The sequence below is a fragment of the Pezoporus occidentalis genome, unplaced genomic scaffold, assembly GCF_034315485.1.
Source record: "Pezoporus occidentalis ecotype Australia unplaced genomic scaffold, CSIRO_AGI_Poc_V1 ctg159, whole genome shotgun sequence".
In the NCBI taxonomy this organism is placed as follows: domain Eukaryota; kingdom Metazoa; phylum Chordata; class Aves; order Psittaciformes; family Psittacidae; genus Pezoporus; species Pezoporus occidentalis.
In genome coordinates, this window is record NW_026913415.1 from 363,695 (window position 1) to 376,899 (window position 13,205).

Here is a 13,205-nt window from a genome sequence, read left to right on the forward strand (position 1 = left end):
AGCTCCTGATGCTAATAACCTGTGGTGACAATGAGTCTCCTCGCTAATGGGGTTTGGCATAAGTAGGTGCTTCCAGCAGTTCTCCTACTTTCTGTTCCATTGAGTGCCCCTGTCCTCATACTTGAAGACTGAGAATTTTCATTCCACCTTCTTCATGCTATTAATTACTTTGTCTCCTTCCCACTTTTTCTTCTCTAACGTTTGAGGCTGTTAACTGCTCATGATTAATCTGATCTTTTCCTTTGTTGGCTTTTTTTAATGTCTTAGGTAATGTTATGCCATTTGGCCCCGGGACTCCATTCCTTTTCTCTTTATGATGCTCTGAAAAAGGCATCAGAGAGTCCCACTACTAATACATGAGCTAATGAAACATCGCTCAGCTCTCTGCTGTAATGAAATACCTTTTTCCCCTCATTAAAGTCTGCTCCTCAAGGCTTCTCTATCTTATGCCTCTGCCAGTTAACTGTTATCATGCTGAAAACGCAGTGTTCTCCCCCAAGCTTTAGCGTGAAACACAGTGCAGTTTACCATCCAAAATAACTATCTTGTGATGGTTATTAATGAACATGCCAAGTGTCTTGTATTCATCAGCAAGAAACCGATCCCAGGTAAAGAAGATCAGTCCTGGTCCAGCTCTGGGGCAACACCACCAGAAGGGGAAGCTGCTGGAGTGAGTCCACAGGAGGTCATGGAGATGCTGTGAGAGCTGGAGCAGCTCTGCCCTGGAGCCAGGCTGAGAGAGCTGGGCTGGGGCAGCCTGGACAAGAGAAGGCTCCTGAAGGGGAGACCTGAGAGCAGCTCCAGTGCCTGAAGGGGCTGCAGGAAAGCTGGAGAGGGGCTTGGGACAAGGGATGTAGGGACAGGCCAAGGGGAATGGCTTGAACCTGCCAGAGGAGAGACTGAGATGAGCTCTTAGGCAGAAGCTCTTCCCTGGGAGGGTGCTGAGGCACTGGCACAGGGTGCCCAGAGAAGCTGTGGCTGCCCCATCCCTGGCAGTGTTCAAGGGCAGGCTGGACACAGGGGCTTGGAGCAAGCTGCTCTAGTGGAAGGGGTCCCTGCCCGTGGCAGGGGTTGGAGCTGGAGGAGCTTTAAGGTCCCTTCAACACAAACCAGTCTGGGATTCTACGTCTGCAGCCTAGATCTTGCTGTCATAGAAGAGTGCCACAGGGGCAGGAAAAAGCACGCTTGTTTTGTGCTCCGCATCTGCTTGCCGGGACCTCCCTGGATGTACAACGCAGGTCCTTTCTGTTCCTCTGCTTTTTTTAGGTAGACATTTTCCACTTTCAATTCTGAATACACAGGCAGTTAAATACAAGACATATTTATGCTGGCACTCATCACATCAAACAACCAGCTCCTAACAGCTTTCCAAAATTAATGGAAGGGAAGAATCAGCTCACTCGTTGCCCAAGAAGTTATCTCACATCTTTTATTCCCCTTCTGTTGGACAATTTCACATCAGACTTCTTCTGAAAGTGTGAATTAATTCATTAACTAAACCTGAGGGATGAAACATCCTTGGTCACAAATGGCTGAGAATGATAAAGATCAGGTAAACCCAAGTCTTTTTGCAAAGTCATTCACTTCAGAAACACCAACAGAACTAACTGAATTGAAAGCACCATGGAAAAATCTGGTTTCTGGAGGGATGTAAAAGAGGATTCGATGAAAGATGTATTCCCTTTGATAAGCAGGTTTTCCTCAGTTGAGGAACAGAACAAATGCAGAGACTGGTGAGAACCAGAGAAGCAGGTGACAGACATCAGCCTGATAAGCAGAACAAAGGGGTGGGAACAAGGTGGGGATGGCTGAGGAGCTCAGACATGGGGCTTGTCTCCAGCACAGTGAAATCGGGGACTGGAAAGGGGGGGTTAAGATGCTGAATGGATTTGAGACAAGTATCTATGTGTATTCGTTAAGGCATAAACTAATGGAGCCTTGCTGTAAAAGGAGATGGAAAAATCTCCAATTCTTGGAATTATTTAGATAGAAGGAAGACAGCCATGGCCCAGAAGGGCAGTTCCTTGCACAGATTAAGTTTAAGCTGATGCTTAGATCACAAGCAGGATGAAGAGAAAGATTTTTACCAGTCCCCACGTTCTCCACAAAGCTTTGATTCAAGTGCTCTGCTCCTGCATGTTTCCTACCACACACCAGGCAAGCTGCTTAGCATTTACTGTGCCTGGGTTTTTTCCTTTTAAATACCTCAGTTGTGGCTTATGCAACTTCCTCCTCCTCAGGAGGACTGCACACAATGATATAAGACAAAAACGCTCAGAGGCTGGAGCTGAGGGGCTCTTGGGGAACGACAACAGCAACCCTCAGAGCGCATTATTCTTCTGCTACTGTTAAAATCCCTTTCTCCCCTATTTCCCTGCTATATTTTACCTTATCAAGAAGAATAGCGTAGCTGCAGAGATGCCCGATGTTCAAGACAGAGCTGAATCCAAATACTCTAAACCCACAGGCACCCCAATGGCTCTCCTGCTCCCACTGTCAAACCCTCTCTTTTCAAAGGGTCCTTCCACTGTATTTTTATTTGCTAGATGAAGCGGACTTGGCCAGCTCCCCCTCACCAAATGCTGCCCCTCGTCCTGCACGCATACACTGTGATTTCTCTCAAAATCCATTAACTGCTGCTAGCTCCATTAATCCACCATCTCACGCCTGAGAAAGACATTGGCAGCTGGTTTGGACAACAAAGCAAGACCTCTGAACACAACTGCAGCCTTTCATGTCCATACAGTGTTTTTTCTAAGTCTATCTACAGCTTCTAAACCTTAGCACAAGACCAAAGGATGCAGTTGTTTCAAACACTGCATTAAAATACCATCCAGCTACTATAAAAGGAAAAATGAATGGTTCCAGGAGGCAGCTCAGTCAGACAAGCCAGCATGGCTCCCAAGATAAGAGGCAGCTGCCAGAGGTAAATATAAGCGTTATTTATGGATGTGGTGTCCTTGCTTGGCAAGCTCTGGGATGCAGAGGGGCAGTGCTCTCCACAGAGCTGCAGATGCACAGGGGCTGCAATGAAACCCACCTTTGCCACCAGCACCACAGCAATGGGAGGTTGCAGCTACAAAGCAGTGCTGATTTTTTCCTTCAAAGCCAGGTCTCGCTTTGACTGCCTCCCCTTAGTTTATTATAGCACGGTTTGGGTGGAAGGGACCTTAAAGCTCACCCAGTTCCAACCCCCTGTCATGGGCAGGGACATGGTCTAGTGTGAGGTGTTTCAAATGAGGAGCTGCCAAGTGCTCAAACCACTGGTACTAAAAGCCTCAAACCCCAGGACAGTGCTTCTACTCAGCACACAATGACAGTGCAGCAAGCAAGCCTGCTGACCCAGAGGAATGTGGCATCACTGCAAATCCCACAGTAGCATCCTCTCCCTATGCTTATGGGGCTATAGCTTGGGAAAATGGAAGAGGAAAGGCTTGACTTGGTATAATAAAGTTCAATCTCAGCTCTGATGCCTCCAAACCTCTGAAGGAAATGACTGTTCTATGATTCCTGCATCTCCTCTGTCCATTCAGGACTATTAAAGGAGGGTGACAGTTGTCACAGCAGGACTGAGGTTACAGATCTCACAGGAGCCAGGCTGTGGTCACAGAATGATCACACTAGCATTAGCCATTCCATGGAAAGCATTTCTCCATCAAGTTGGCATCCACATATATTCCACATCTTTTGAAAGGGATCATCAAATGCCAGGGCCTGTGTAGAGCACAGGTGAAACACCACCTAAACCCCTACAGGCAAGTCCAACCACCCACACTGAATGTGATGTGATCTCTTTAGTATGGAGTACATGTGTGTAGGAACCTCACCAAAGCTCAAGGACCCATCCCAAACATAAGAACCCATGTTTATTTCAGAATGTTCATTTCAGATTAAAACTCCATCTCTTTGCTAATAACCCAAAATCCAGAAAGAAGACAACCAAGAAATCCAGGTCTGCAAATGCCTCATCTACACAGGCAATGGCTCCATCAGGAGACACCGTATCCTCAGCAACAAACTCTCCCCCTGTGCTCAGCAATCATCAGCAGGGATGGTGGTGGCAGAAGCTCAACGCTACTTACACCCACAGAGCCCATAATCTATTATTTCCACCCACAGTTTATACAACAGGTTTCAGAACCAAATAAAATTTCTTAGAATTCCTTCTTTGGCTGAGTTTTTGCTCCTCCTTTAATGACTGCCTTTATAGAAGTGTTCAAAGCCCTGGAAGGCACTTGGTAGATCGAAGCTGCTCTTATTGATGGTGCAAAAAAGCAAACATGTGCCAAAATGACATTTTTACAACCCTGTTTTGAGGGCCACTGCAGCAGAGTCTTTTCCAGACAAATTCCTCACAGTGTATTGACAAGCTATGCAAAAACCACCAAGTATTTTAGCACCTGGAAAACAAAGTAGCTGCTACATACATCATTGCTCTATCAGGAAAGGCAGCTTAGAGGAGTCCTGCTGTCTGAAAATCCTCCAGACCTCAACCATCCCACCCATTGGAGCCAACCCTAATGCTCTTTTGTACAACACACAAGAATAACAAGCCCCTTGGCTCTCAGCAGCGCCAACGGTCCAGTTAGCCATGGGTGGGAGGATCAGACATCAGTGTTCTTTGTAAAGTCCCAAAGTGTCACATGGATCCTACTCTTCTTTCCCGATTTAAATGATCTGAATCTAAGTCACTTTTCCTACTCCCTGAGCCAGAGGAAGGCCAGGAGAAGGCCGCTAGTTTGAGCATCTCAAATTCCACTCTAGTATGTCAAGCATGAGCAAGCCAGGAGTGAACCTTCTACCAGAGAGAGGTGACTGTCAGATAAAACTTGGTGGTCGGGATACAGATGTTGGAAAGATTGAGTAAAAAGCATGGGTGGTGCCTATCTTTCCTTACTTTACAGGTGACTTTACACTTCACGGCTTCTTACAGAATGATTTCATCATGGAGATTACATCAACCTTTCCCACCCGAGCCTTGCGCTCTTTTGTCTTACCCCACACCCCAATCTTTCATTTCTAGATATTGGTGACAAACCTCTGGAAGTGAATACATGAGATTCATGAGCAGAGACATCACCAAAGACATTTTGGAAAGCACTTGAGAAATTCACGCTCACCTGGTTTAGGTAGCAAAAAGGGCTCTTTGATGTCAACAGAAGGAGCAGCTATGTAAGACTATTTCAAGCTGTTTCAATACAAAATCTGCTGGCCCAGATTAAAATATTGGAAGAAGCAGTTTAATGCAACCTGCCAAGCTTTGCAGCGAGGTGGTTGAAGGCACACTGCTGCCCACTGGTTCACCATGGGAAGTAACCTTCAGCAGAAGGGTGGTTCTGGTTACATCTGATACGTGATATAGTCTCAGCTTTTCTGGAGCTTCTGAAGTCTGTGCCTAAGGTGCAGGAAAAAAGTACAAATACTGCATCCATCATGAAGATACAGTAAGAGCATTTGTGTGCCCTTCGCTAGGGGAGATTCAAGCCTTGCACAAAGGCAATGTGTAACTGTTACAGATGAAAGCTCAGCAGCAGTTACTGAGGCTAAACACCGTCTCCAAAGGGGAGAACAGATTTTATTTTTCCCTCTGGTAAAAAGGAATCGAAATATCTACAGCTGACCCCTATGACAACACATCATGTGCTTACTTACTTGTGACACAATAGACTGTTCTCAGAGATGTTGCTCAAGATGTTGTGAGTTCTCATACAACCATATGGCAAGAAGGGGGAACCGAGGGACAGAGCATGGTGTGATGCCACACACGCTGAAGGGGGAAGGGATGCTACAAGAGCACTCAGTGCAGAAACAGCCAAAACAAGTATTGCAGCAGAACATAACTTATATAATCTGGAGACTATAATAAGAATCATAGAATCCCAGACTGGTTTGGGTTGGAAGGGACCTTAAAGCTCCTCCAGTTTCAACCCCTGCCACGGGCAGGGACCCCTTCCACTAGAGCAGCTTGCTCCAAGCCCCTGTGTCCAACCTGGCCTTGAACACTGCCAGCGATGGGGCAGCCACAGCTTCTCTGAGCACCCTGTGCCAGCGCCTCAGCACCCTCACTGGGAAGAACTTCTCTAACTTGACCTTCCCCTGTTTCAGTTTGAACCCAGAGGTGTTTCTGTTTATCAGGCACAGAATATAATTCAAAATTCCTGGAAACCACATATTTAAGAAAAAAAACAAACCAAAAAAAAACCAAATCCCACGTGTTTGCTGACACTGCAATCCCGAGAAACACCATAACAGAGAAGTGAAACATTCTATGCAGTGCCAGCCCCACGGTTAGCAGTGGCACAGACTATGCTAAGTTTGAGAGCTGCTGATGGAGTTGTGGGTACTTCAAAGCCTCACGTGAGGACCCAGGTTGTGAGGGTGCTGAAGGAAAGGTAATGGGAATCTCCTACAGAGGATCTCCAGCTCCTTCCTCACAAGATCCATGACCAATGCTGGCCCTTAGGACCAATCCCCAAATTTCCTGGATGTCTTTGGTCACCCCTCTGCTGTGGGATGAAGCGGAGCCATGATTTAAGGAACTATGAACAATGCTCCTTGTGTCATGTATGCTCAGCAGCACATGAGCTGCTCTGAAGAACCCTTACAACAGTGTAAATCATTCAAACAGCTAAAGACCAGCACAGAGCCATGTGCAATCCTGCTTGCCAGGAACGGCGTAGAAGGTAAAGTCAATGCATTTGCAGATTCATACACATAAGCTTCTCCTGCAGTAGTTTTACATAAATAAAGAAAACTGGAAAGAGTGTACATCACAAAGCATTGAAAACCATCCCAAGAGTTGTCCTTTAATAATAAGCATCATGTACAGACCTCTGCTAGTTTGTAGGGTAAGATCAGCTTCTCTCCTACTGTCACTGTCTTTCTGGTAACCAGGGCCTCAAACAGCATCTCTTCTTTCACCTAAAACAAAAACCTTGATGTTAATGATTATTCTGAGAGCATTTTAAAAAGAATCCTATAAAAATTAAAATTAAAATCTCTACATGCAAAGATTTTCATTAATTTAGAACTTCTTAAATCAAATTTTATAAATCATTTAAGCCACTTTGCCAGCCCTTGCACAGTTAATGTTGAAGGCGTAAGAATAAACTAGCCATGGGGAGGAGACAACTCAGCGCATAAACCCAGGAGCAGAAATCAGACACCAGGGCATTCAAGGGAACCTGATTTTCTGCATTCAGTCATACCATTTCTAGCAATTTCCCAGTGGTTTCCTTTGCTCCCAGTGCAGCTCCTCCCTCCCACACTGTTGGCAAAGTTGGTCAACTTCCTAGGGCTGGCAAGACAACAATATACAAATCACTCTACAAATAAGGAAAATGGTGCCATCAGTTTGAGATTTGGATGTTTCAATATATCCAAGCCTTTCTGTGGAGGGGTTTTCGGTGGTTTTCAGGGTGGGGAGGAGTTAGGAGGAGGAAGAAACCTTTAGTAAAGCACTTGGTATTTACTCTGCTATTTGCACCCGATACCTACTCCCTTAAGACACCGGTTCCCAGCAAGGTGACAACGACAATCTCTAATCAGCCGTAACAGAAACCAGTTTACAGAAAAGAAACCAGTCATGTAGACACAGACACTTCCACAAACAGGTCAATGGTGCTGACAAATTAAGCAGCACCCACCAAAAATCGTTGGGAGAAAGCCCCTTTTCCACCCAGTTCAAAGCCCCCCTTATTCTGCTATCCCATGGAGAAGTGTGCCCTCTCTACCAGCATAAACGGTGATACACTTCTACGTGTTAGACCTGAATACTCTGAGGTGTTGACTGCTCTTTGCTAAGTTTCAATGTTAAAAAAGGCATTAGTTTGGGTGAAATCATTTGAGCCCAGAGTTGGTAGCTCTGGATTGATGTGGTGATGCTGCTGCTTGAGGAGCTGCACTGAAGTTGATAGAAGCTGCTTATTGTAACTGCAGGATTCAGTGCAGAGACCAGATCTGCTCTGATGAAGACTAGAAGCACCAAATCCACATTTCTGAAGCCATCTAAAGCTGTATTTTTATCCCACTTATGACTTGACACAGGTAATGGGAAACTTAGTGGTTTATGTACTTTGACTGGTTTAATCCAGTAGTTAGCACAAAGAGCAATTCAAACGAGCCAGTGGAACTTAAGGAACCCCACAAAGCATTGCAGTAACGATGCTGTTCTGTACAAAACTTACTTTCTACCAGGGACTCTCCCTGACAAACTCCAGTGCATTTTTATATAACAGACTTTTCTTGCAACACCCACTAACAAGAACTTGTTGCTGTGGTGAGGAAAGCAGAAAACATGAAGTCACCTGCTGGCAAGGTCTGTGTCACTGGAAACAGAACATCAACACCTTGTGGGTCATTTCACTCATCCTCAGAGCCCCCAGTTCCTATGATCTGATTTTACCTTTCAAAATCAAGTGAAAAGAAATAATCTGGTTCATTTGACAGGAGGTTGTAGTCAGGTGGGGTGGGTCTGTTCTCCCAAGGAACAAGGGATGGGACAAGAGGAAACGGCCTCAAGCTGCACCAGGGCAGGTTTAGATGGAGCTGAGGAACAATTCCTGCCCCAGAGGGTGCTCAGGCATTGGAACAGGCTGCCCAGGGCAGGGCTGCAGTCACCGTCCCCGCAAGTGTTCACACAGCGTGGAGATGAGGCCTCAGTGCCATGGGTTAGGGGTGGCCTGGGCACTGCTGGGAATGGTTGGACTGGATGAGCTTAAAGGGCTTTTCCAACCTGGTTGATTCTGTGATTCTAAGATCCGGAAATCCACAGTGAGTTTTCACATTCGGTTTCTATTCCTCTCTATTCAGCAGAATGGTGCTTTTTCATTTCGGCTCTGCAGACAGCATGTGGACACTTCGCAGCACCGTTGGCTGCTCTCCCTCAGCTGACAGCTTGGAACACAAGTGAATTTTACACCACTGCTTCCCACTTCAGCACGCTGGTGGTTTATTTATCAAAGGCAACAGGCAGAGGGCATCAGATGGTTACTAATCAAAACAGGCCAATGTAATGTTCCTAAACAACCTAAATGCTTCCAAGTCCCAAATTTGTCAGCAAACACAGGGATTCTAAATGGTTTAAACAAGTACTTGCTCTGTCCCTTACCAACCCCATCTAACGTTCACTCTGGTTTCCTTCTCTCTGCTCTCTTGATGGATGCTGATGTTTTCTTCATGGAGACCTGCAGATGCACATCCTCCATCTCCAGACCTGCTGTGAGCTGAGCTGGAGGGATCGAATCATCTTCGCTTAAAACCCCATCCTTGGCACTGATGGGAATGTAATCCCTGCATCTCCCTGGCTCTCTGCAATTACCACCCAGTGGAGCTTGATCTCAACTGCTTCGTCGCCTCTGAAAGCCAACACCACGGGTACAGCCAAACTATCTTAATTTTCATTTAAGGTCACAGCTTGAAGGTACCTGACTCCTGTTGGCAACAAGGAGCCACAGGAGCTTTCTAAAGAGAAACTCGGTGCTTGCTGATGACTAAGGACACCTGGTGCATGGAAATACTTGTAGTTTCCCCATCACATACATCCTTTTCTTCCTCCTCCAGTAAGCAAGATACATTAAATAGAAACAAAAAACCTATAGGAAACATATTTCTTTCTTTTTTTTCCCTGGGAGTTACAATTCTAAGTTATATTTCATGGCTTTTTGCTTTCTGGTGCCAAAGGGCAAGTCCTGCTCTCCTTCTTCAAAAAAACTACACAGCCCGTAGGAGTTTATATCTTGATTACAGGGACAAAACGCAGATTTAAGACTTCACTGCCACATGCAAGTGGAACCAATGCTGAGAGGAATGGATGACTAGAGCTCTAAAACCCAGTGAAGGATGACCAGCAACGCTGCCACAGCTATAAACATCAGTGGAGCGCGGCAGGGAGCAGCCAGCCAAGCTCCTGCAAGGACTGGGCTGGAGCCAAGGGAGGCAGAGACTGCTTCTCCAATAATGCTGGGCTATTATGTGAGAGCAGCTGAAGGAAAATGAACCATTTCCAACTTGAGAGCAAGAAAATGTCACTTTTTGACTCTCGCCCATATTTGAGAAGGGGATTAGAGTGGTGAGTGCTTGTTCAAAAGCTGCCTCATATGGAAAATAAATCCAGATTTCTATCAGTTCTTGAAAATGATCTGAACCTTTTCTTCAGGCTTTCTAACAACCAGCAAGTTATCTGGCTCAAGTTCGGGCTTGGAGCACCACATCTGATGAATCATGGAATGGTGTGAATTGGAAAGGAGCTCAAGATCATCCAGTTCCAACCACCTGCCACGGGCAGGGACCCCTTCCACTAGAGCAGCTTGCTCCAAGCCCCTGTGTCCAACCTGGCCTTGAACACTGCCAGGGATGGGGCAGCCACAGCTTCTCTGGGCACCCTGTGCCAGCGCCTCAGCACCCTCACAGTAAAGAACTTCTGCCTTAGACCCAACCTGAACTTTTGCTGTTTAAACTCTGCTCATTGCAGCTGGGGGTAGACTAGATGAACTTTGGAGGTCTCTTTCAACCCAAGGCCTTCCATGATTCTGTGATCCCCAAGCCTTAATTCATAACATGGGTCCAGAAGGCTGGATGCAAGCACTGGCTGCCCCATAATCGTCACCTCCCTTCTGCTCCCCAATTACTTTCCCAGATGTTTGTCACACAAGGAGCACAATGTCTGTAGGAACCCCTGGGAAGCTGAAGACAGTCTTCCATTTGAAAAAGAAGTTGAGCACATTGATCTCCTGTGGAGGTAGACGTTAGCTCTTAAAGCCAACATCATCCATGCAAAAAGAGGTCTGGGAAAACTAATTTAGGATACCTGATAACTCATTTTTACGTTGATTTGCACTGAGACTCCATTGAGCAAAGACAAAACTTGCCTTCCTTACTCGATGTTCCATGCAGGGAAATTATTTTTGGTATCAGTAAATGTAGACAATTAACATGTGCCTGCTCTTCTAACAGAATACAAAATAGTCTTCCTTAAGATCAGCTGACACTAGATCATACCTAATAAATCACTTTTGCTAATAAGCCAAAAAAGGAGCCTTGCCAGCCTTCTCCCTGCAAGCAGAAACGTTGTCCCCGGTTTTACATCACCCTCTGTGAGTCCTGCAGAGGAGCTGGGATCTGTGCAGCGCTTGCACAGGGCTCGATGTCTGCTCAATCCATCAGGCAGCCCTGACATCACGCTGCAGCATTTCAGTAAAGTTTAAACAAAGGCCATGCAGAACCTGCCAAAAGCCTCCCAGAATCCACACGCTCTGTCTGCTCTTGAACAAAAAAGAGAAGAAATGGGATCAGCGTCTCATTGTAAATGAAACCAGGATCTCCGAGTCTGGCCAAAGGCTTCGAATGCAGCTTGCTTTTTCAACAAATGCTGCTCTGAATGCTTTAAGAAACCAAAACCATATTGGGTGCAGTTGCTGGCATCTAAGAAAAATCAAACACATCTCACAGATCAGCATCTCCACCCAGGTTCCTTATCACTCCTCCCGTGTTTTGGCTTCATTTTATAGGGACACAAATCTCTTTATATAGAGGAATGATGGCTGTTCAGTCTTGCTGCATGTTCTAGGCCAGGTTGGATGGGGCTTGGAGCAAGCTGCTCTAGTGAGAGGTGTCCCTGCCCGTGGCAGGGGTTGGAACTGGATGAGCTTCAAGGTACCTTCCAACCCAAACCAGTCTTTGATTCTATGAAGTATCAGATCACAGAAGAGCTGGTTTCTTCCATCTTTTTGCTACGCTCAAGACTGTCCTGCCAAGCATCTAGTGTCTGTATGAACAGAAGTTAAACTATTTGTCAATCAATATTATTTTTATTCCGAGCTGATTTTCCAGTCTCAGTGAGTAATGCCAAGATCTAGAGAGGGGATTAAGAACTTTTTCAAGCCAATCCGTATTTTTAGCAACAATGGCAGGAAAAGCAAAGCTGTGTACTGTTCAGTGACCACAAAAACCAAAAAGTAATAAAATAATTACCCAAATGAGACCAAATACAAAGTGTCAAATGTTTCAAACAACATTTCATTGAGAAGAATTTGCTACACTTTATTTGGGGAGTTGTTAAGTAGTGCAACATATGCTCTTTGTGTTGATGTTTGAATCCTTTAGTCCTCCCTTTCGAATACGCATTATGAGATCTATTCAGGTCTGCAAAGAAATAGAAACCAAGCATTTCAGAAAAGGAAGTGAAGCCTCTTCTGAAAACTAGATAAATCACTTTATTTCTGCTGATTGGGGAGTGGGTCTATTGGAAAGTTTACACTTGGAAGCAGACAATGTCTCCAATTCCATGGATGAATTACCACAGAAATGCAGCTTTAAAGACAAGGAACACCACTTACCCAACCCAGCAATGGATTTCACAAGATCATGCCTGAGATCTGCATTGTCCTGATCCAATTCACAACTATTTTATGCTGTATACAGTAATTTTGCTTGCAAAAGAATTACCACGGTGCACAAAAATCTATTACTTGGCTCAAGTATTTCAGATTCCAGAGCTTTTTCAAAATGATGAAATTAAATATATATATATATAAAATTAATATTATTTGTATATATTATTTGCACACCATGCAAGTGAGCATGGTATCCATACTCTCTGCTGTACTAGACCATGGCACTAAATCACCCTGCATTGGTACAGCTGATGCATTCTTTCACATGTACCGATGCAGAAACCTAAACCCGATTCCTTACAGCACGCAGATGCTGCAGAAGAGTTTGCTTGCAAAGGGCAAAGACCCAAAGCCTGGAACACTTTCAGATCTTTAAGTCACTCTCTTATTCCAAACTACTTTAAAAACCCATTACTTCTTAAATGACTTGGCCATTTTAACAGGGTAAAATCAACAACATTCTCCTCCAAACTCATATTTTCCTTCTGTTTATTTCTGCAATCCCAAAGGCCAAGACACAAAGAGCATCCAGCTGCTTAAACCCATATTTTACAACAACTTTCCCCTCTCCTAAATTCAAAGCATTAATGTTGTGCTACGAAAATCCACAAGAGCTAATTCCCAAGCTCTTTAGGTAGTGAGACAGCATAAGCGTTACTTAAGGGAAGGAAGAGTATCACACATACACAAAATGACAATTTGTCTTCTGATGCTATCATAAATTCAGCAAAACTTCACCTTCCACACCATCCGGCGAGTACAAAGGGATAAAGATAATAGTTGCTCTAACCAAGTACAAGTGCAACATTTCAG

General features: G+C 45.0%; 1 protein-coding gene across 11 annotated transcripts in view; it reads right to left on the reverse strand.

Moving 5' to 3' along the window:
• Window positions 1-13,205, reverse strand: part of MYO9A (myosin IXA) — a 191,262-nt gene that overhangs the window by 95,693 nt on the left and 82,364 nt on the right. For all 11 annotated transcript variants that reach the window (XM_062612105.1, XM_062612104.1, XM_062612102.1 and 8 more), the window contains one exon: window positions 6,832-6,921. In XM_062612105.1, coding sequence (XP_062468089.1) covers window positions 6,832-6,921 — 90 coding nt within the window. The remainder of the gene's footprint in view (window positions 1-6,831; window positions 6,922-13,205) is intronic.